Source organism: Myxocyprinus asiaticus, chromosome 42, assembly GCF_019703515.2.
Source record: "Myxocyprinus asiaticus isolate MX2 ecotype Aquarium Trade chromosome 42, UBuf_Myxa_2, whole genome shotgun sequence".
NCBI classification, from domain to species: Eukaryota; Metazoa; Chordata; class Actinopteri; order Cypriniformes; family Catostomidae; genus Myxocyprinus; species Myxocyprinus asiaticus.
Genome location: NC_059385.1, coordinates 9,401,505 through 9,426,596, shown reverse-complemented (window position 1 = coordinate 9,426,596; position 25,092 = coordinate 9,401,505). Strand labels below are relative to the sequence as shown.

At 36.5% G+C, this 25,092-nt stretch overlaps 1 protein-coding gene across 2 annotated transcripts; it reads left to right on the top strand.

The window, feature by feature from the left end:
* Positions 1 to 3,098: 3,098 nt before the first annotated feature.
* Positions 3,099 to 20,959, top strand: LOC127432418 (SUMO-specific isopeptidase USPL1-like). Of its 2 annotated transcripts, XM_051683467.1 has the most exons (9): positions 3,099 to 3,209; positions 8,184 to 8,335; positions 8,617 to 8,739; positions 12,292 to 12,961; positions 13,786 to 13,896; positions 13,990 to 14,119; positions 14,987 to 15,112; positions 15,236 to 15,396; positions 19,148 to 20,959. In XM_051683467.1, exons 2-9 carry the CDS (start codon positions 8,216 to 8,218, stop codon positions 20,590 to 20,592), a joined length of 2,886 nt encoding a protein of 961 aa, XP_051539427.1. In that variant the 5' UTR covers positions 3,099 to 3,209; positions 8,184 to 8,215; the 3' UTR covers positions 20,593 to 20,959. The 2 variants fall into 2 exon arrangements, with proteins under 2 accessions (XP_051539427.1, XP_051539428.1); XM_051683468.1 differs by lacking the exon at positions 8,184 to 8,335.
* Positions 20,960 to 25,092: the final 4,133 nt, after the last annotated feature.

Here is a 25,092-nt window from a genome sequence, read left to right as displayed (position 1 = left end):
TCTATAGGGCTTTCATCCCATTGGCTACCGCCACGCCGTACATGCATGTGATTGGCTGAACGCTTTCCATTGTCCTAATAAGCGCCGGGCTGCGATTGGCCGCCTTTTGTGAAACGTCATGAGTGTTTTAAACGGCGGGTAAATACAAAATACGGAGGGTGTGTGTGTTTCTTGTCTCAAAGGCTGTGTGTACTGTGTTGGCTGTAGTAGTACTGTGTTGTATGTGTTCCACGCGGAGTGCTGAATGAATGAGTCGATGTGGAGTGTCACCGTTGCTGTGAGGTTGAACACGCTGAATGAAAGTGGTCGGTACAACTGACAGCCCGCTTGTATCGAAGATGTGAATGTGAAAGTCAGGTTTTAACGAGAATATGCAATTATTAGTGATATTTATTAGAATGGGATAATCGGCGGGATTTGCTTTTGACTATCAAAAGCTGATTAATTTGAAAGTTTCAGGTTAGTTCAACACGACAAAACGTCAGAAGTGCATTACAGCAGACAAATAGTTCGCTTGATTTGAATAATTAAGGGACAACATTTCCAAAACAATGGGAAAGGTCTTTGTATTATATATCAGATTTACACTTAGTCGATAAATGTCGATATCAAAGCCTTAAGACTACCATAGTCTAATCACTGACATTTAAATAATACAATGGCAAATTTGGCAGAAGAAAGGCAATGATGGTACATAATTATTAGCAAATAAATGTTTAGACTGAGGAATGTTTTATATTGTTTTTAAAAATTATATAGCCTATCTATGAATCTGTCTGTCTAACGCAGAAATAAAAACTATCACAATGTTGGCATAGGCATTGTTGCTCTAATGTTGTTAGATGGCATAGCGCGAGGATCACATATGCAATTTATGCAAATACGTAATGTGTGGGACTTAGACGGAGAAAAGCAGCTAACTGTCAAAGAAGTCCGATGAGGAAAATATAGACAATATAGTCCATATAGTCTATATTGTTCTAAAGTCAAAAGTAGCTATAGCGCTACGATTTCTCAATACAGACGAGTCGCTACTCGAACACATGGCCGCTGTTATTGAACACATAGACGGTGGCACTGACACTTTGGGTTGCCTGTTTGAAGAAGTATTATCGATTCGTGAGTAAAGATGCTGTAAGCGATTTGATCAGTTCAGGTCAGTTCTAGAACGAACGATTTAACTGAACTTTGATAAGGACCAAAACGTTTATGAAACCCATGTGGCCAAATAGCCTAGATCACATGACACATACACTGTAAAAAAAATAATTAAAAACAAATCAACGTTGTTAAAAAAAAGGCTGTGGTTGCCAGAGTAATTATGTAAAAATACATTAAAATGTAAACAACTTTACAGAACAACCTGTACATTTTACAGTTTTTGTACTGTATATTTTAAGGTGCAGTACTGTCCTTTATATTATTACGTGATAAACTTACTATATTAATCTTCTGAAACTATAAAAATCTGCTTTTTATTTTACAAGGTATTTTTAATCACCATAGTAATTACAGAAGAACACATGATGACATAAAGTTCACCAATAGTGGCCCTTCCAGGAGCATTAACAATGCAGTGACAGTCCTCAGTGTCACCCATATAAACACTAAACACCTTCAGGGTAACACATGTGAAATTAAAATTATGCAATAAACATGAACTAAACTACATCATATATAACACAGAACACCCCAAAGTGCATAACTGATATTAAAAATAAACATAACTATTCCCATAAAATATAATGAAATGTAATGGGTCACGCAGTGAAATCTGGGAATGCCCAATTACTGTTTTTTACTGTAATTTTAACAATAATTTACAGTAAAAGGTACATGTACTCTCTTGTTAAACATAATATATATATATTTTTTTACCGTTAATTAGCCTTTACGGGAAAATAATACTTTTTACATCTAAAAAATGTAATTTTTACAACATTTTACCGCAAAACTACGTGTCTTAAATATATTTAAAAATTTTTAATGTATATTTTACAGTTACTACTCATTAAACTATTTACTTTTTTTTACTGTACCATTTTTACAGTCTTTTACTGTTAAAATTACAGACATTTTTTACAGTGTAGAACAATCTAATGTTTCCTGGTCGGTTTTATTTTATCGCTAAGACAGTTTGTAAAAAGTAATATTTGCATTTCAGCGCTGAAATTGTGCCATTTGTGCAGTTTTTACACGTTAAACATTCTAATTCGCTTCCATCTTGTTTGACAAGTTTCTGCCTGTGCATTTCCTTTCGATGGTCTACTGCCAATTCTAGTCTAAACTTTTGATTTTGTTGTGGATTAAATCTGTTACTGCGTAATTTAAAAGAAAATGTTCCGGGTTCAAAACTCAATCGACAGCATTTGTGGCATGATGTTGATTACCACAAAAATGTATTTCGACTCAGCCCTCCTTTTCTTTAAAAAAAAGAAAAAAAAAAAGAAAGAAAAAAAAGAAGCAAAAATCGAGGTTACAGTGAGGCACTTGGAATGGAATTGAATGGGGGACGATTTCTGGAGGGTTTAGAGGCTGGAATGTGAACCTTATAATTTTTTTTTATAAAAGTCAAGTAAAGTTTATTTGTAAAGTGCTTTTCACAACAGGCATTGTTTCAAAGCAGCTGTACATGAAATAACAGAAAATTAATGAATATAATGCCAATATTGTTTATGTTTAGAACTATTAAAAGCACTTACATTCATACTTGTTTTAAAACCTGTGTATTATTTGAGCAGTAAAGTTGTTTAAAATCCTAATTTTACAGTCATTTTAGGATTTATGGCATTTTTACGGATTGGCTCCATTCACTTCCATTGTAGTGCCTCACTGTAACCCAGATTTTTGCTTTTTTATTTATTTATTTTTTTAAGAAAAGGAGAGACCAGTCGAATTACATTTTTGTAGTAATCAATATTATGTTACAAGTGCTGTTCATTGAGTTTAAGTTGTATTGAACCCGGGATATTCCTTTAATTTAAGTTATCCACAGCATTACTCATTCACAATCCGCTGGATGGCGCTCTTGGATTGTAAAAGAATGTTTGTAAAAACTTTATTACAGGTTCCTTCAAAACCGGAAGTTGTACGTTGGTTGTACGACGGAGAGCATGCACATGGAAATGTCTCCTACCGGCGTGCTAGAACTGACAAATGTGTATATGAATTCCAGTTTGGATATTCTTCATATTCGACCCGGTTTGGAGGTATGTGTGGGCGCATGGACATCGCATCTATGTATTGTGAATGCATTGTAGTAATAGGTCGATCTTGCTTTCCAGTCAGCTCAAGTTTGCTTTGGTTAGTCGCGCGTGATTGCGCTCAACAAGAAAAAAAAAAAATGCAATAAATATATAAATATTGCTGTTAGATGTGTTGTAAGAAATCGGGAATTATAAGCATTAGGTGTTTTTAATTATTGACGGTGTATGGCATCATTTATGTTGCCCCTTGATAATTATTAATGTTTTTGTATTTTATGTTCAAATTTACAACTACATGTAATCATACTCGAGTGTCAGTAAATAATAATTAAAAAAAAAGGTTTACAATATTAATATAAAGTCAATTTAGCTGCGATATCTAAGATTAAAGAACTGAGGTTAAACTAACACGCGTATTAGAGTACTTTCAGTGCAGCACAGTATTGATATTCTTCAAACCTTCTCCTCAGGGGTTTGTTCAAAAACCCTTTCTCCAAGTATTAAACTTTGACCGTTTTACGTGCTACAGTCAACCTTTTTGTAGATAATTTGAGTGTTCTATTTTTTATAAACGTAACACCTTTTAAGAATTTTATGATTATAGGTGCTGTAAGCGATTTTTTTTTTTCATGGAAAAGTATGCAAAAAATGTTCCTACTCCCAGGGGTGTAAAAGTACTCTATTATACTAAATTGAAAGTATGGATATTGAGTGAAAATTTTACTCAAAAGTCCAAATATTTAGCCAAAAACATACTTGAGTGAAAGTAAAAAAAAAGTATTCACATAAAATTGTACTTAAGTATTAAAAAAGTAACTTTTCCTAAATAGAATGGAATCAAGAGAGGAGATTGTGTGAGAGAAGATTGGTTTGTTAAGTCGCCTTTTTACTGTCTCTGACGACTATCATATTTCTCCCCCAGTGGCATTTGCAACCTGGTCATAGAATCATGTTAAAATAACTACATTTTTGCAAAAAGATTTTTATGTGGTATGTTTTACGTAACCCAGCAATTTCCTGATGAAATAAACACTAGAGGCGCTAAAACAACAATGACTTTTATCCCCTTTCACTCAAATCACGAGTAAAACGCAGATTATCAGTTAATAAACACTTTTCGCTCAGTTCCTCACACAATGTTATCTTATAACATATAAACACTTACCGTGCGTTCAGACCAGAGGAGGCGAGAGCGTCAAAATTCGCTCTGGCTGCCCTGCCAACAACGCTATCGAAGATTCGTGGACACTCTGACGTAGTTGAAATAGGCAGCAACGTTCGTTCGGAATGCTTGGTTTTGTGAACTACAGTGCATCCGGAGAGTATTCACAGCGCTTCACTTTTTCCACATTTTGTTATGTTACAGCCTTATTCCAAAATGGATTAAATTCATTATTTTCCTCAAAATTCTACAAACAATACCCCATAATGACAACGTGAAAGAAGTTTGTTTGAAATCTTTGCAAATTTACTAAAAAAAAAAAAATGAAAAAAAAAAAATCACATGTACATAAGTATTCACAGCCTTTGCTCAATACTTTGTTGAAGCACCTTTGGCACCAATTACAGCCTCAAGTCTTTTTGAGTATGATGCTACAAGCTTGGCACACCTATTTTTGGGCAGTTTCTCCCATTCTTCTTTGCAGGACCTCTCAAGCTCCATCAGGTTGGATGGGAAGCGTCGGTGCACAGCCATTTTCAGATCTCTCCAGAGATGTTCAATCGGGTTCAAGTCTGGGCTCTGGCTGGGCCACTCAAGGACATTCACAGAGTTGTCCCATAGCCACTCCTTTGTTATCTTGGCTGTGTGCTTAGGGTCGTTGTCCTGTTGGAAGATGAACCTTCGCCCCAGTCTGAGGTCCAGAGAGCTCTGGAGCAGGTTTTCATCAAGGATGTCTCTGTACATTGCTGCATTCATCTTTCCCTCGATCCTGACTAGTCTCCCAGTTCCTGCTGCTGAAAAACATCCCCACAGCATGATGCTGCCACCACCAAGCTTCACTGTAGGGACGGTATTGGCCAGGTGATGAGCGGTGCCTGGTTTCCTCCAGACATGGCGCTTGCCATTCAGGCCAAAGAGTTCAATCTTTGTTTCTCATGGTCTGAGAGTCCTTCAGGTGCCTTTTGGCAAACACCAGGCGGGCTTTCATGTGCCTTTTACTGAGGAGTGGCTTCCGTCTGGCCACTCTACCATACAGGCCTGATTGGTGGAGTGCTGCAGAGATGGTTGTTCTTCTGGAAGGTTCTCCTCTCTCCACAGAGAAACGCTGGAGCTCTGTCAGAGTGACCATCGGGTTCTTGGTCACCTCCCAGACTAAGGCCCTTCTCCCCCGATCGCTCAGTTTGGCCGGGCAGCCAGCTCTAGGAAGAGCCCTGGTGGTTCCAAACTTCTTCCATTTACGGATGATGGAGGCCACTGTGCTCATTGGGACCTTCAATGCTGCAGAAATTTTTCTGTACCCTTCCCCAGATCTGTGCCTCGATACAATCCTGTCTCAGAGGTCTACAGACAATTCCTTGGACTTCATGGCTTGGTTTGTGCTCTGACATGCACTGTTAACTGTGGGACCTTATATAGACAGGTGTGTGCCTTTCCAAATCATGTCCAATCAACTGAATTTACCACAGGTGGACTCCAATCAAGTTGTAGAAACATCTCAAGGATGATCAGTGGAAACAGGACGCACCTGAGCTCAATTTTGAGTGTCATGGCAAAGGCTGTGAATACTTATGTACATGTGTTTTTTTTTATTTTTTTATAAATTTGCAAAGATTTCAAACAAACTTCTTTCATGTTGTCATTATGGGGCATTGTTTTTAGAATTTTGAGGAAAATAATGAATTTAATCCATTTTGGAATAAGGCTGTAACATAACAAAATGTGGAAAAAGTGAAGCGCTGTGAATACTTTCCGGATGCACTGTATATTTAAAGGGGCCGCAAAACATCTAGACATGTCGACTGGTATCTTTTTGCCGACCTATCACAAGTAGCGTATATCCTCATGAAATCTTTTAAATGTGAAAGTAAGAAATCGATCGATGGCAGAAAGTAATTAAATATAAAAAGACAAACGCTGATTGTATAAATGTGTTACCAATTGATCAGGCAGCACAGTTTTGCATGCTATGGTGCCAAAATTAGCATGCAATATATTATATATAATATTATATAAACCGTAATATCCACTTCATCAACTCACCTGGCACATCAACAATTTCAGACACTTTTGTCCATGCATCGTTTTTTAAATTTATATCCCTGTAAGCAAACAGGGACAGATCGCATATTACGGGAAAACCCGCCACGGCAATAATTAGTTTCTCCTCCATTTTGTCTTCGGAACTATTGTTTGGTGGGAACCAAAGTTTATACTGTTGTGTTCTCTAGACTTCGCTAGAGCGGAGCACTTCTATATTCCAGTAGGTTGCCGCTGAACCGCGTCAAAGCTCATTACCATAATGTTGCCCGCACTCAAGCTTTCCTCTGACACCCACAACGCCCAAGACGCGCCGCTTCTCAACGGCGAGTGACACTGGCTGCCATAGAAAATGAATGACTTACGGTTGATTTGACGCTCTCAACGCCTCTGGTCTGAACGCACCATTACTATAGCACATGACTCATGTGTTATATAACAAACTACATTTATTTCAAATAAATCAAACAACGTGAATTATTATTTTTGACTTCGTAACTGTCCAATCTGTAGGAGGTGTTTAGAATAAAGTTTAGGACGTGTTTCAGTGTTTCTCATTTCATACTCATAGTTTTTAAAGAAAAATCACATTCAGTCGGGCAGTCACATATGGTTCTGTCGCACAAATATTTCACCGTATCCGAGTTCAAATCAGATCCGAATTCCGTCTCCGGAGATGGTTGGAACGCCACACAGCCACCGTGTGACACTCCATTTAAAATGTCTGACCTCTGGTCTGTCATCTGTCATTTGTTGGATGCAGTGAAAAGGCGGCTTCAGTCCAGTAAGATTAAACAAAATTGTCTACAAAAATGTAATGAGTACTTTTCAAGTTTAAATAAAATTGTAAGGAGTAAAAAGTACTATTTCTTCTTTGGAAATATAATTAAGTAAAAGTACAAGTATTCCTTTTAAATTGCACTCGAGTAATGTACAAATCTCCAAAAATAATACTATTTTTACTCAATTAATTTACACCCCTGACTACTCCCTTATAGATATTAATGAAATAAGTGTCCTGAGATATCTCACCGGTCTCTGTGACAGCTGTAGACTTTGTAAACGGCAAACAAAAATGTGTCTGCGGACGCTGACGCTTTTCACCTGTCAATAATTTTGCGCGTACTCATAGTGTTGTATTTTAAGCAGATCATTAAGGCTATGATTCATAATGTTTGTCAGTTGAGGGCACTATTGTGCCACTGTTAAATTTGACAGACACAGGAACAAACAATGCTGCTCTTTTGCTCGGTTTTGGTCTCAAAATGTTCTTTGGAGGGCGGAGTTTTGAATGAGGGGGTGTGGCTAATTCAACGGCTCAGTCACGTGAAAGCTTCAGAATGCTAAAATCACGTACAGCACCTTTAAAGTTTGAAATTCTCCCATTTTCTTTTTTACACTGATAGAATATTCAGTATTCAAAACCTACCCGACAGCTATGACGACATCGACATATTTGCGGTAATGAAGTGCAGTCGGTCTTCCTGACGTCTATTTGCTTACTGAATTCTGATTGGTCTGTATGATTGTCATAATAACACCAAAGCTTAGCATACTTGACTTTAACACCATTCTCTTGCTGTCTTACAAGCTCTGGTATTTCCTTCAGGAATCAATTTTGTTTTAAACAGTTTAAGAAAGGAAGTTTGGAACTTTTATGTGGTACACAAACAAGTACAAGTTCCTTGTTTAAGCAGAAACTGAATTGTGTGATCTAGGTAGTTTTCCCTCACTGAGCTGACTGATAATATCTCAGAATTTTTTTTCTTTCACTGCAGCGCGTTCCGAAGCTGAGCCAGGTGGCACGGTTATGTCAAGTTTATGGCAACAAGACTCATCAAAGAACGGAAACCTCAGTGGTGTGAAAATGAACAGTGAAGGCACTGGTATAGGAGGTCCAACCCCAGCGGTGGTGGGGTATTTGGGAAAAGTCAGTTATACTCGATTCTGTCCCTCTGTCACTTGTGCAAAGCTGCATTGTCACCTCAAATTTATATGTATAGAAACATTATACAGTAATTTTGGATTTGACCCCCACCTTCACCCCCCCCCCAAAATGAAAAAAAAAAAAAAAAGAGCAAACACAGAGATCTGCAACATGTAAAAGGCGAAAGTGAAACAGTGTACTTTTCAATGAATATTTCTTTGAGTTTGTGAGATGTTTATTCTGTGAGGTGTATGGTTCTAAAAAAAAGTTTTTTGTTGCTGTAGTGCGAAGAAAAAAATGGCTCGCCTGGGAACTGCCCGTGGTGTTTGGCAAAAGGTCAGACAAATGCTCTGCAGTTCTGTGCTGTCAACTTTGAGGACACCGTTATTCTCTGTACAAATCCAGTGGTGAGTTACTTTATCTCGTTCATTGCTCCTATATAAATGCCTATTTTCTAGATTAGGAAATGTTCGCACTTTGAAAGTAAGAATTTTACAAAACCTTTTAAGAACAGTCAGATTATGAAAATAAAGCCTAATTTTAAGACTACAAATTATATGGCACATTTTCCCCCAAATTGCCATTACTGTCATATGAGAAAAATTCATTTTCATTACTATAATGTGTATATATATATATATATATATATATATATATATATATATATATATATATATATATGTGTGTGTATATATATATATATATATATATATATATATATATATATATATATATATGTATATGTGTGTGTGTGTACATATATAATCATAATTATATAAACTGACGTCCAAAAGTTTGGAATAATGTACAGATTTAGCTGTTTTGGAAGGAAATTGGTACTTTTTTGGCATTCAACTGATGACAAAGTATAGTCAGGACATTACTGATGTAAAAACAGAACCATCACTGTTTGAAAAAAGTCATTTTTGATCTAATCTAGACAGGCCCCATTTCCAGCAGCTATCACTCCAACACCTTATCCTTGAGTAATCATGCTACATTGATAATTTGGTACTAGAAAATCACTTGCCATTATATCAAACACTGCTGAAAGCTATTTATTTCGTTAAATGAAGCTTGACATTGTCTTTGTGTTTGTTTTTGAGTTGCCACAGTATGCAATAGACTGGCATGTCTTAAGGTCAATATTAGGTAAAAAAAATGGCAAAAAAGAACATGTGAAAATCATCTTTGAACATTTTATCTTTTATCTTTTTTATCTTAACTTTTAATCTTGACACTATGTGAATGCAATCAATATGTTTGCTAAATAAGCTTGTAAAAATATTTCATACTAATCTTACCATGTCACATATGGCCTTTATTTTGAAATGTAGCCTACCTCAGGCACGATTTGTAAAGGGAAATGGGTGTAATTGCCTCTGTTTTGCATCTAATGAACACAAGTGTTTACTTGTAAGAATGCAATTGTAGAGCTCTGTAATTGAAATTCTTACATGTGAAAACTGAACGAGAGAGCTCTAGTTAAATATTTACTTGTAAAAATCAAATTGCAGAGCTCTTTAACTGGAATTGTTAACCAGTAAAAAGGCAATTGCAGAGCTCTGTAATTCAATTGTAGAGCTCTGCAATGTCATTACAGAGCTCTATAATTATAATTCTTACTAGTAAATAATCAATTGTAGATCTCTTTAATTGGAGTTTTTACTAGTAAAATGCCATTGTAGAGCTCTGTAAATCAATTGTAGAGCTTTGCAATTGCATTTTTACTAGTAACAATGTCATTACAGAGCTCTGTAATTGGAATTCTTACTAGTAGAAAATATATTGTAGAGCTCTCTAATTGAAATATTACTAGTACGAATACAATTACAACGAGTAACGCTGGATGCATTAAAAGCAAAATTGGCTTGCCATAGGAATTACAGTTTGATACAAAAACAAGTTTATTGATAATAATTCGCAGCTGCACTGTAAATTGCAAAAAAGTGTGCGGGAATTTCCCGCACTATGAACCTGGAGTTTACGGGAATTATTCAGATTGTGCGCAATACCCGCAATCGCATGCCGAATTTCAGGCTGTGTGTGTGTGTGTGTGTGTGTGTGTGTGTGTGTGTATATATATATATATATATATATATATGTGTGTGTGTGTGTGTGTGTGTGTGTATATATATATATATATAATGTGTGTGTGTGTGTATATATATATGTATGTATGTGTGTGTATATATATATATATATATATATATGTGTGTGTGTGTGTATATATATATATATGTGTGTGTGTGTGTGTGTATATATATATGTATGTATGTGTGTGTATATATATATATATATATATATATATATATATATATATATATATATATATATGTAGCTCTTGAAAAATTAAGAGACCACTGCAAAATTATCAGTTTCTCTGTATTTACTATTTATAGGTATGTGTTTGAGTAAAATGAACATTTTTGTTTTATTCTATAAAGTACTGACAACATTTCTCCCAAATTTCAAATAAAAATATTGTCATTTAGAGCATTTATTTGCAGAAAATGACAACTGGTCAAAATAACAAAAAAGATGCAATGTTTTCAGACCTCGAATAATGCAAAGAAAACAAGTTTATATTCATTTTTAAACAATACAATACTAATGTTTTAACTTAAGAAGAGTTCAGAAATAAATATTTGTTGGAATAACAACCAGCCCGTCTGGCACCAACAATCATCCATGCGATTATCTAATCAGCCAGTCGTGTGGCATCAGTGCATAAAATATTCAGTAATGTTAAGTAAAGTAACCATCAGAATGGGGAAAAATGTGATCTCAGTGATTTGGACTGTGGCATGATTGTTGGTGCCAGACGGGCTGGTTTGAGTATTTCTGTAACTGCTGATCTCCTGGGATTTGCACACACAACAGTCTCTAGAATTTACTCAGAATGGTGCCAAAAACAAAAAACATCCAGTGAGTGGCAGTTCTGTGGACGGAAATGCCTTGTTGATGAGAGAGGTCAACAGAGAATGGCCAGACTGTTTCGAATTGACTAAGTCTACTGTAACTCAGATAACCACTCTGTACAATTGTGGTGAGAAGAATAGCATCTCAGAATGCTCTTCTGAAATGCGAGTTGGCGCTGTTTTAGCAGCACGAGGGGGACCTACACAATATTAGGCTGGTGGTTTTAATGTTGTGGTTGATCGGTGTGTGTGTGTGTGTGTGTGTGTATATTATAATTATACACTACCAGTCAAAAGTTTTGAAACACTTACTCATTCTTTATTATAATTTGTTTCACATTTAGAATAATAGTAAAGTCTTCAAAACTGTGGAATTACATAAGTGGAACTATGTGAATTATGTTGTGACTAAACAAAACCCAAAATAAATCAAAACTGTGTTATATTTTAGCATCTTCAAAGTAGTCACCCTTTGCCTAGAATTTGCAGACATGTACTCTTGACATTTTCTCAACCAACTTCTTGAGGTATCACCCTGGGATGATTTTTAAACAGTATTGAAGGAGTTCCCATCTATGTTGGGCACTTATTGGCTGCTTTTCTTTATTATTTGGTCGTTTTTTTTTTGTTTTTTTGTTATATATAACATTTTAGTTTTATAATGAAATAAATTAATATGGTGGCACAATTATATTTTTGTCTACAAAACTAATTTCAAACATTTAAGCATACGCCTTCAGATCAAAAGATTTTTAAGATCATGAGAAACATTTCAGGCAAGTGTTTAAATACCTTTGACCGGTAGTGTATATATCTATATGTATATGTAATGTTTTTGTTATGACTGACACTTTCTTGACAGGCTTTGTGAGATTCATCCAGCTGTTGTGTCAAGCAGTTTCTATTCCACATTGGCAATTCATATTTGATATTTCTTGTTGAATAAGATGCTTTTGACTCTTTAAAACAAGTACATTGACTGTCCAGTCATTGAGTGTGTTATTTTCATCTGCGCTTTGTTTTTTGTTCTCTTTGCAGTGCCTTTACCCATTGGTAAATAGACCTCTGGAAGATGTGCGTGCTAGTTTGCCCACACAAGAAGATCTGGATGGATGTAAAAGAAAAGCTTCTTCCCTGTCTGAGGTCGAGGACTTATCCTCCCCTTCAAAGCGATCGAGAGAGGAGAATTTGGAAATTTTCTCTACAGTATTTGAGCCTTGTGATGTGGATCTTAATGAATGCACCCCTCCAAATGACACTGTCAAAAATGAAACATTTTCGAATGACCAGTCAGTACTTGAAAAGAACACTGTCTCTATGAATGGCACTGAGGAACAGTATCCTGAAGTGCAACCCATTAGCACTGATGAGGATTTAGTTTTGTGTTGCAAGAAGGACGATTGTGTATCTAGCACTCAAAATGAGTTCGAGGAGACATTCAGAATGGATATTGATATGGAATCTTCAGCAGAGCTGGTTCCTGTGCAACCACATCTCTTCTGGAAAAACGAGGACAACCTCTGTTGGTTGGATTCGTTATTGGTGATGCTTGTGAACTGCAAGACTATCAGAGAAACTCCATGTCAGAATGTAAGGCTGACCGACAAGTTGATGTCAGTGCCTTGCAGCAGCTCTGCTGTCTGGAACCTTTGCTCAGTGTACGATAAGACATTTGCCTATCTGCAAGCCATGCAAGAGCAGGGTGATGGTAAGAGTATAAAAGAATTGCAATTTATTAGAAACATTTTTAAACGAGGTGTCAGAAGTAATTTTTTTTATTTTTTATTATTAAACATGAAGATTTCTTTTAAGATAAATTAACAAAAAAAATGATCTTAATATTTAAAAAGTCAAATAACTTTTATAAGGAGTTATTATATGCAATAACAGCTGGAAAAGCGAGCATAAGTGTATTTAAAAGGACTAACTATCTTAGCAAAATATATATATTTTGCTTGAATGTTATGTCTTTGACAATGTTGCCTTCTGGGTTGATTCTCGTGCACAGCTGACCGAAAACAAGATTGTTTGCTTGTTTACACGATGAGGTGTTCACACAGAACATGTTCCGTTGCTTTTTATTTGAGCTATTGATCTATTTTGGACATGAATGTTTGGCCATTGCATCGCGTCTCACTGTCAACATCTTGTACCATAAGCGTTCCATTTTTATGATGGCTTGTCAAGTTAAAAATACTTTAACTTGTAAAATACTTTAACTTGGGGGGGGTGGTCTTAAAGGAATAGTTCCCCCAAAATATTTTATTATCTTATTTAATCGACTTCATCCCAGATTTATATGACTTATAAAAGCATAAAAGAATGTGGCCCCCTCCCTCCACACTATTTTGCCACTCTGCTCGCTCGAGTGTTTCTGCTTGCTCAACAGTAGCAGTGCAAATGCACAAACTGAAATGATTGCATAAATACAGCACTGGCAAAAGACCTCTCCCGCTGGCCTCTAATCCATTGGGCCAAACTTTTTATCAAGCTCTGCTTTTTATAAGTGTATTCCTGTTTTTGTCACAACAGACAAGATAACCAGAGTTCCTGCTGATGTCCTGGAGGAGACAGAGAGACGGCTCTCTGCTCTCCGTCTTTCAATCTTCAAACTTCTTCAGCCCACACTCAAGTGTGAAATTGGTAAAAGATTTGAATGGCTTCTCGTAAAGATGTTAATCATACCTGATTGATTCGTTGTAATTTGTATTTAGTTAGAATCTGTCTGTCTCACAGGTCAGCAGGAAACACCTGTTTTTGCGCTGCCACTACTTCTCCGGTTGGATAAATGGGCTCGGGATCTTTTCCAGCATACTATACGTTGGGAATTTAAGTGCACAGCCTGTAGTTATACTCTCAATGACAGGTACCTTTTTTTTATTATTTTTTTACTTTTGATTTTTGTTAAAGGGGTCATGACATGCCTTTTTTATTATTTATTATATTCAGGTTTTTTGTTTTGTTTTTTGCACACAGTCATATATTTGTACAAAATTATAATTTTCCACCCTGATTCTGACCCTCTGTCAGAAACAGTCGGTTTTGCTGCTGCTTCTCCTTTAAGACTTGACAGTAAACGCCCACTGTTATGATTGGCTCTCTGCTCTTGACTGACTTGCCATCTCACTGCTCACCACTACTGGGTAGGCATCAGAAGTGATAAGGTAAAGTAGGCGTTGATGTGTTGCTGTGGAGGCGGTCAGATGCAAATGTCTACCACAGTATGACATCACAATGTGGAGGAAGTAGAGAACAAGTCGTTTTGACAACTTGGTTTCAACAAATGCTCTTTTTGCAGTGAGGAGGAAGTTTTAAGTTCTGAAACTTGCAGTATGTTTTATAGTACAATGAACTCTTATATGTTGAAAGTTCAAGGGAAATTTGATTCCTCATGTCATGACCACTTTAAAACTTGTGACTCCAGATGTGGCTTTGTGTGCATCTGTGCTTCTGGTGGAGGAGCAATTGTCTCATCATTTTCTGAAACGAGTTCGTTATGCACTGTATCTCTCTCCTTTAACACGTCTCATTGGCTGTCTGACTAAATAGAGTTTATATGTCATTCATGCCAATAGAGCTTCTATTTAGTGTTTTTCATTATTATTTTTTTCTTGGTTTGTTTTGTAACATTTTGTGGCATTTATTTTATAATTTTTAGTGTGCTTATTGAAACTATGGACTACTTTTTTTTTTTTTCATGCTCATGTAACACAACCTTTCTTTTCTAATCCAGTGTTGAGAAGACTATTACAACATTCACTCAGATTCTGTCTGACTGGCACCCGCTAAAAGCAATCCACCGCACTCAATGCAGTAACTGCAACCGCAAAAAACAGAGGAGGAAAATGGTGCCTGAGAGGTTAGAGTAGTAAATTTTCCTTATTTTGGTAGTTTTTCTACAGACAATTTCCTTGTCTAATTGCCAAATGAGCCTTTAAAAATGCTTGCTGTTTGATAACTGTGCCTCTGTTGATTTTTGCAGGCTGTCCTCTGTATTTGTTCTGCACTTTGTGGAGGGCTTGCCAAGGAAAGACCTCTCTAGATACTCCTTTGATTTCCAGGGTTCTCACTACAGTGTTAGCACTATAATCCAGTACAATAAGCATCTCCAGCATTTTGTCACCTGGATTCGCCAGAGTAATGGTGAGCCTCAGTTTTCTTCTGTGATTTATCTACTAATTATGAAGTCTTTTAGTTGATGCATTCTGGATTTCATGATGCAGTCTGCTTCAATTCAGTACAGTTAACTCAACATTCCAAGCATTTAGTTTGTGCAGCATTACTAAATAGGAACAAAATGAGAAACATCCATGCTCCATAGATTGAGTTTTTAAATATGCACTTGGAATTTTTTTTTCCATTCATAGTTTAATTTGCCCTGAGAAGTGTAAAAACTGTGACTTTGTGTGCTTTCAAAATATTGCTCCGTTATAACATCCCAACATACTCAACCAATGGCCTATGTGTGGGGCGGGACTATAGCCCAAAGTGTCCCTCAGTTAAACACCATAGCTTTGCGTCTGGACACACAATGCAAATTTCATCAGTGTGCTCGAGCACTGGATGCATGTGGCCTGATTTTCCTAACTGTGCATATATACATGCAGAGTGCACATGCGCCTGGAATTATTTGCACTAATTAGTGGGTCCAGAAATAGGCAACACTCACAGTTGAGCTGTTGCTTTCACAAAGAAATGCAACAAGATGTAATCGCCGGTAAACAACAGGAGACGAAGGTGGGAACAACAACAGCAGATGTGCAGGTCAAGAGCGCGTGTGTGAGGAGGTCAGGAGATATCTGCATTTGTAAAACTTGAGTCTGAAGGAATATAGAGACATCTTAATGGGTCTATACTCCTGAAGAAATAGTTCAGTATGTCATTGAAGTCGGAGTACTGTCAAATTCGAAATTGTAATATTCGTGGAATTTAAGAGAGAGAAAAAAGCACATTCGAATGCTAACATTTGGATATGTGCCAAGCACTGACGATGACTTCAGAATGATTGCATCCTTGCTCTATAAAAGGTTAGATGCAGTGCAGCAAATACAGTTTGAACAGCCCCTTAGGTGGAGGTCTTTGGCCATTGCGTCTTGCTCTCTTTTCAGTGTCTCTCAGACTAAGTTAAATTTGGAAAAGTGTGTCTCGAGATCCTCGTTCTGTTCTGTTGTGCTCCTTATGATTGTACAGCCCCTGACCTGGGCTCATAGTCTGAGCTGCTTCACCACAGAGTTTAGCTGAATAGCTCTGCTCTGTGGGAATATTACTACCAGACATACAACATGTAATGAATGAATGAATGAAATGTAATGAATGAAAAGCTCTGTTGTATCGTCGTTATTAAGCAGCTTGAGTCTGGGGCTGTACCACGAACTCCTTGTTAAAAGCTGCACTACATACCTTTGTGCTCTTAAGCGACATCTGTGGTTGAAACTTAAAATTGCAAGCAATTTCTAAATAAATAGAAATAATGATACAAATATTATTTTAAAAAGAGGATATCTGGAGCAGATACAAAGTTTAATTTCACCTCAGGCTGCGTGTGCTTCCCTCTCTCACTCGTGGCGCGTGCAGGAAAATGTCGTCTCACTAGACAAGCAAACTCCGCAAAGTAGCTGTGAAATCACTTCGGTGGTGGTGCTGGAATCGGATTTCCAAACGTTTGAAAGTCCCTATGGATGGTTTTACATTTGAGTCTACTTTAAATCTGTGTGTGCTTGTTAGAACAGGCTGGGTTGCTCTGTTGGTCCTGCACTATTCATTCAAATGTTTTCAATAAATATGCCTGTTAAATATTAGCTAACGTTGATTCAGTGAATGCGTGTCATGTTCTGTATTTAATGTGCAATTATCAAATGCAAGGCAAACACGTCGCAGTTAAATGCCCCTTTTAAATTGGAATTTAGCTTTGGATTTGGAATAGATTAAGTATTTTAAATGGGTCGCATAAACACATTTTTTGACTGTTTTCTGAAGGTTGGTTTCTTTTTAGATTAGTCGACTTCAAAATTTCCATTTAAACGTCAGTGAAATTAGTCATTCAGCACTTCCCTAATTTTTATACTATATTGTCCAGCCTCAGTTACTACAAAAGCATGTATATGCAATGCAAACAATAACACCATAAAAACATAAAACAAGGATTCAATAATGATGGGGATAAAATATACTTTATAAAACGTAAAAATAATAAGCTTAAATATGCAATATAACAATTACAAGAAGTCAATTTCAGAAGTCATAAACATGTCACAGTAACTTCACCGGACAACATTGATACATCACGATTGGGTAACACACGAGTAATGTTCGATTCATAAAAGCATGACTAGCAATATAAGCTTCAACAACCCTACCAGAAAACATATCCAAGCATTATAGCAGGTAAACAACAACGCCAAACAGATAACAGATAAACATCCATCTAGACAACAACTGTGTGAGTGTTACTGAACTGAGCTGAACAGTGTAGTTAGTTTCTCTAGCTGGAACATGAGACAGCCAGTACTTCTTTCCTGTGTGTGCGGATATGACGTAATGACGCAAAGATGAATGTCATAAGCCAGCGATTTCATACCAAATCTAATCTGACAGCTCAAAATACAAATCATTTTTATAGGCTTACCATAGTTAATTGGGGTAAGGTAAGGACATTGTTTTGAACATTGTATTTGTACTCAATCAATAATGGCAATTTGTTCATTTGTAACCAAAAAAATCTTACATAGTGCAGCTTTAACATAAAACTGTCTATTGAAGCGAAAACACTTTTTTTTTTTAAATTATTATTATTCTATGCACATTAGTTTAAAATTGAGCCAGGAATGTTCTTTGCAATCATTTAACACTGTGTTGCTTGGTTTATGTATTTATTGCATCCTCTTGTGGACTGAGGAAACAACATCAGTTAAAAAATCTGCTAACTTTCAAATTTAAATTGAATATTGGTAAAATAAGGTAAAAAATCCAAATTTAGGGTGCGTCTTAATCAGTTCCTCAGTAGTCAGGGCACTGATCAGTGAGTCAGCTCATTCGTAAAATCGGGCCAGTGCACTGAAATGTTCGCTCCCTAAAGAAATCCCACAATGCACCGTAAAAACCAGGGAGTAACGTTGCTCACTATATTCCCTTACCGGAAATGTCGTCATGTCTTCTGAATTCTGAAGTCGTTAGATCACAAGCACAAGTGTAAAACTATGAAGTCCAAGCCTTATTTTCTTTTTAAAAGAGATGTTTTTTGTAATGTCTTTCATTCATAATTACCATGAGAGTGAAACAACAATCTTTTAAATATTTGAGTTGTTAAAAGGTTTAAAATACACTCCTATATATTTTTATGTCTTTATTTATGCCATGTATCTGTTATAATAACACTGTACGTTTGAATATCTTCAAGGAAAATGAACAAGATTGTCATTTATACAGTGATGGTGCTGATTAATAACAGCTGCGCTTCAATGTGTGAGCTCGTTAACGTGTTGCAGGTGATTGAGTCTTAAGTGTCCCAATGTTCAGTGGATCAGTATCCTTACCAGTGCTCGAATTCGTGTTCACGCAATACTGATCAATGGCATAAGGAGCTGATCGGGACAGTTTCTTAGCCCAGTTGACCACCCAAACGTATATGCGCCAATCGCCAGTGTATGCGCGCACAGTCAAATGAAGTACACTACATTGAAAGGCTAAGCGTTCGAGTCAAAAGCGAAGTATACTTGGGGCTTGTCTGTGTTTCTGACCAATGGCAGATGGGGTAGTGAAACCTGTTTGTAAACAGTCATTAAGTAATTTATTTTTGCAATTCTGTTTGATGCTGGTGGAATTGGAATTACATAATTCACATTTAAATCACATAAGTTGTAAATAACTTTTTTTTTTTTTTTTTTTTGGCTCAAAGGATCATGGTTGGAACTTGACGATTTGAAATACCCTCACAGCATCACCCACAAACGGTTGACACTGCCTGCAAATGAAATGCACGTTGTTTTCTGGGAGGTAGACTCCAGCAAAGAAAGAGCTTTGGAGATTTGCCCACTGACAGCTCCCCCGGCAGTCACAATTGTTGATAATAATAAACATGCACATAAACTGTCAGATTCTGCAGCCGATGACACGTCTGTCCTCAGTACAGTCACTGTAGGTGAGGACAAGGATTTGACTGCTGCCAGTACCCTGGATGCATCTATTCATAGTACCACATTAATGGACACCTTTGAGGGACTTCCACACACAGACATTGTGACCCTCACTGTGGTTGAGGAGAATCCAACCACTAATAGAACACATCTTCAGGTTCCCCAGACCCCAGCCATTGTGCCATTTGTCCTCCCCAGTCATCCAAAAGCATCTAGAAACTCTGAGTTTGTTTGTCAACCCTCAAGTCCTCCTAAACACCAGATATGCAGCACTGGTTCTAGGGAAGGATCTACTTCAGTTGCCCCAAAAATAACTCTACCCTCAGTGGTGAGGTCATCAGTACCTACAGAAAAGCCTGTCCCTTCAACTCTTGCGTCAGGTGATAGTACTCCCGCTGGTGTACTAAACTGTTCTGCCTTACTTCAACACTATGCTTCCTTACTTCCATCCACTCAAGTAAGGCCTCCTACTTCTGCCCCCAAACTAAAACCCATTCTAAAATGTGAAGGCAATGAAGCTCTGCCAGCAAAACCAGCTGATTTGTTTGGTGGTTTCATAACCAAGAAAATGCCTAATCTGCCAAATCCTGGTGGAGTTATGAAGAACCCTTCAATAGTACCTCAGCAGAAACCAAGCAACCTTCCTGGAGCCGTGTGTCCTTCTGGGAAAGTGTCTGAGATCTTGAAATCAGCTGGTAAGAAAACCCCAAGCCTTTCAGCTTCCAATCAGCCACTTGGCACTACTGAAGCCCTCAGGCTAAAGCTAATGAAGAAGCTCAAGGCCAAGAAAAAGAAACTTGCCAAGCTAAACGAACTACTGGGAAACGGAGTAGAAGCTACACCCAAACCAGACAGCACAGCCCTTTCTTCGCCCTACTCTGTCACTTCTAGTACTTCTGTGTTCGACAGCCCAGCGTATGACCAGTTCTTCGCCGAGCTTTTGTCTCCTGCAACCACCGTTAGCAACCAATCGCCTGATAGCACAGGTCTCCTGGAGATGTTGAACAGCAGCCAGAATGGGGAGACAGCAAATGGCAGAGCACAGGAAAATTCTTCTGCTGCATCTGTGGTTCCAGAACCAACTTTCCAGAACTACCCCTCCTCTACTAATGATTCGTCAATGGCTCTTGAGGAATATTTAGAAGCAGGGATGGGGCAAACTGCAGTCGAGAACACTGATTTTAATGGTTTAGATATATTTTTCTGATTAAGGTAAATGTTTTAGACTGTAAGCACCAGGAGTTTGGTCTGTTGTTGTTCCTAAGCGCACACTTTATACTTTTGTATTTAGAGGAAGAATTTTGTTAGGAAAACCTGTGGTACAGTGTCAGTTATTGCAGAATTCAGAGTTCATATTTTGTCTTATTCACTTGAAGGCAAAAAAAAAAAACCCATTAAATGGGGCAGTCTAGACAAAATGTTTGAAGATCAAATTGTTTATGTACTTAATGTAACATTTTGTACAGTTTTGTACAGTTGTCTGTTTAATAATTGTTTTTCTTGTTTTGTTTTTGTTTTTTTTATGGCTATCAAGTGTATTTAAGAAGTTTATATTAAATTCTCTCCAACATTAATATTTTGTGGTTCACTTATTTAGGTTTGAGTTTTTGTTTTAAAAATATTTTAATTGTAAATTAGGCCTTTCATCATTATTATATTATTACCTCATTGTTAAATTTGTCAACCGTAGTCACTTTGCACTCAGAATTCCACAGTTACAAAAGAGGGATTTTAGTCTAAAACAGAAATAATATATTCATTGCACAATGCAGTTGTTTCAAAAAGATGTCCTTTGCCTCATTAACTGCCCACTATTATCATCAATATTGATTTATAATAATAAAGTGTGTGGGATTCTACAAAATCACTGAAAATTAAATGGACCAATGTGATTGGAGTCCACTTCAAATTCTAAGTAAGCATAATTATTTGGCTCAAATAGGTAGAACTTAATTTTATATGTAAAATTAACTAGTTGCGAGTAAACTTATCTGAGATTGAAATATTGTTTTTATTAAAAAAATGTAAATTGAGTTACAGCACATCATATACCGTACAAGGGTAATTATGACTGGAATCTTTGCTTATCATAGGGCACATTTGGTTTTTCTCAGTACTTTCATAATGCACATACATCTGCACTTTTGTAAAGTAGAACTGAATAAAGAAAAATGATTTAAAATGAACAGGCTCCAAGTTCATCACAAGTAACGCTAATCACACTAATGGTGACTTCACAAAAATCCAAACTATCAACCAGCTACAACACAACAACAAAAGTCATAAGCATTAAAACTATATACATTTTAAATAAGATATTTTTCTACAGAAGTTCCCTTGTTTTGACCAAACATGCATAATTTGTTCAAGTGCAAGGGCTTATGGGTATTTCACACAGCCACAATTTTGTACTTTATAATTTTGAGTTAGTAGTACTCGAAGCCAAAGTTTAAAGAACGTATACATTTGAGTTATGATTCCAAAATATGACATTTCGAGTACTGTTTTAATTAGGACCACTTAAATGTTTTTATTAATGCCAAGAGAGTAATGGTAACTTAATTAAACTTTTTTCTCAATTTGAGATAACTTAGTATTTGCAGGGTTTAATGTTGATGCAAAAAGGGTAATTTTTTCATTCAGGTTGCTCTTTGGTTCATCTGACGGTCTTAAATGTGGTACTTTTAAAGAGGACATTAAAACCACCCTAAAGCAGGGATTCCGCAACTGTTAAACATTCTATGAGCAGTTGATTTACAGCTGAACTTTCATGATGTATGAAGTTCAGTTGACTTTGTACTATCAGTGCCAAATATATTGTTTCATTGTATCAGTCAATTTAATTAACATACATTTTGTTTAAAAGCCAAACACTAAAGCTCCTATGTTGCAACAAAATGACAGACCAATGACTCTAAAACCAGGAATCTAAAGTAATCTAAGAAGCCATCACCCAAATGAACTATGTTGGCTTCTTATGTCTAAATAATGTGATTAACATACTGTATAGTGTAATTTGTCAGTGAAATGATCAATTCAATTGGGTTATAGCTAAAGAAATATGGTTGAAAAGCATTTAAAAAATATTGCAAAAATGACGTTCGTCATTTTAATTCCGCATAAATAATCATTAAAATTTTTTTAGCAATATCTTTCTACACTGTAAAATCAAATTAGTTGACTTAGATTTTTTAGGCTAATCAGTTTTGCTCACTTTATCTAGGTCAACACACTTATTTGGTTCAAGTTAACTGAACTTAAGTTTTTTAAGTATACTTTACTCATCTGTGATTAAACTATCATTGTTTTTATTTAAATATTTCAGTTATATCATATCTTGCATAGTATAAAGGACATTTTGACTGGACTCTAGATTAGATATATAGCACATTGGTGTTTACTTGGTACTTCTTAGTGCACATAAATCTGCACTATTGTAAAGTACAATGAGTGAAGAAGAATGGCTTGTATTGAATAGGCTCCAAGTTCACCAGAGGTAACACTGATCACCCTAATGGTGACTTCACAAAAATCACAACTATCAGCCAGCTACAATAAAACAACAATAGCACTGTGTAACAATTATTTCTTTTTCTTTTTTTTTTCCTGGGTAGTAAGTGTTATTTTCTAATTACTTATGCCTCAAAAGTATCAAAAATGGCTATTATTCCCCACAAACTTTGCTTTTGTGACCAGGACAGTGATATTTTGAAATGTACCTATTTCCAGTGAGAAAATGGTCAAATTTTTGTCTTTTCGTTCACATAAAGTCAGAAAAACAACAACATATGAATCCAAATTAACATGTATTTATACTAAAGTAATATTCAAAGCCGTGCTGGTCCATAATGGTAACAAGTACCCGTCTCTTCCCGTGGCTCACTCGGTGCACCTCAAAGAGGAACAGCAACAGGGGGATGTACTTACTTGTTTTGATTATTGGGGGGTTACCTGCCCCCATCCCTCCTGGAATCTATGCCACTGGTGTCATAGCTGTTTGAATGTTATCTGCGAGGTCCAATTTACCTCTGCTGGTGACAGAAAAAAACACCTCACAAGCATTTTCTGTAGTAAAGGGGTGCTGTAGACTCGTGACTAGATGCTTTTGGATGACTGGGGAGGACAACTGGCACAGTGGCTGGGGTCTGGGGAACCTGAAGATGTGTTCTATTAGTGGTTGAATACTTTCTGTGCTCCCACACGTAATCCATTTAAATCAACTCTTCCCAGTAGCTTAAAGGTGCACTCAGTAATCTTTTCCTCATTAAAAAAGTTTAACTCCTAAAAACATGAATTGTAAGTTTGCATTATATGTAGGAAATCATCACCACTCACATGAAAATGAAGATCTCAATCAAATCACTAACCTTATAAAAGCTGTTTTATTGTACATGTGAATAAGGTGAATAGCTGACAGAGGTTCAGTTTCAAATTCTAAGCCTTATGATGTCTCAAAGGGGCAGGAATTACAAATTCCACGACAGCTATGACACCATAGTGGATGTCCTGTCACAGATGAGTGTGTGGCTACTGAACAAATATAGGATTAAGTTTGATGCATCACGAAGACAGCCTCTCTAGTTTTTGTGAATTAGATTTGTCCTTTATCTTGTTTGCAGACTCACGTGGACCTCAACATTTAACCCACAAACCATTTTGTTATTATTTACACACCCTCACGTCATTCCGTATTACTTTCTGTGTATTCCTGAGAGACGGAACCTTGTTGCCAAATCAGTTTTTATTAAAAGAAAGAAAGAAAGAAACAACAGTCGCAGTTACAGTAAGGTGCTCATAATGAAAGTGAATGGGGCCAGTCTATAAACCTCATAATACGAATTATATCAAAAGTAAAGTCACAATATGTAAACATTATTTGTGTTAACCTGATTTTAGTGTGATAAAATTGCTAACTAACCTTATCTGTGTAAAGGCATATACTTCTTTGCCATGACAAAGTAAACACTAAACCGGTAGTCGATTTTATAATTTATACATTTAGCAGACATTGTTTTTACATATACGCATTTAACAGACACTTTCATCCAAAGTGACTTATAGTGCATTTATGCTGTCCATAAGGAGCAACAGGAGCACTAAAATCATGTAGAACAGAGATGTTTTCACCCTAAAGTCATGTTAACACGAATAATATTAGCTTCTTGTGGCTATAGTTTTGAAACTATGTGTATTTTAATGTTTAATGACTGGCCCCATTCACTTCCATTGTAAACGCCTTATTGTAAGCACGATTTTTGCCAATTTTTTTAAGAATCGAGGGACGAGTTGAAATTATTTTACAAATACTGTCGATTGAGCTTAAATTTTACTCTTAACATTCCTTTATTGATGCAATATTATTATGCCATTCTGCCTAATATTTAACAATGTTTTCTATAAAATTTGTGAATTTGTAGTGCTGCTCAGTTAGTTTTGTAATGGTTTATTACACTGGTAGAGGGCAGGCTTTAGTCACAGATCAAAGGACTGTTGGTTTCAAGATACAGTACATTCAGTGAATGTTGATTATATTTTGCCCTCAAAAACCAACTGATAGAATGAGAAGTGGAAAAGAAGATGCAGCTGTGCCAAAAGAGTATTTCCACATTCAGAAATTAAATCTATTGCCTTTCAAAAAGTGTTAAATAAACAGTAGATGCAGAAGTGATGTTCTAGCGGCCCTCCCACCAGGAAATGCATCAGTTAA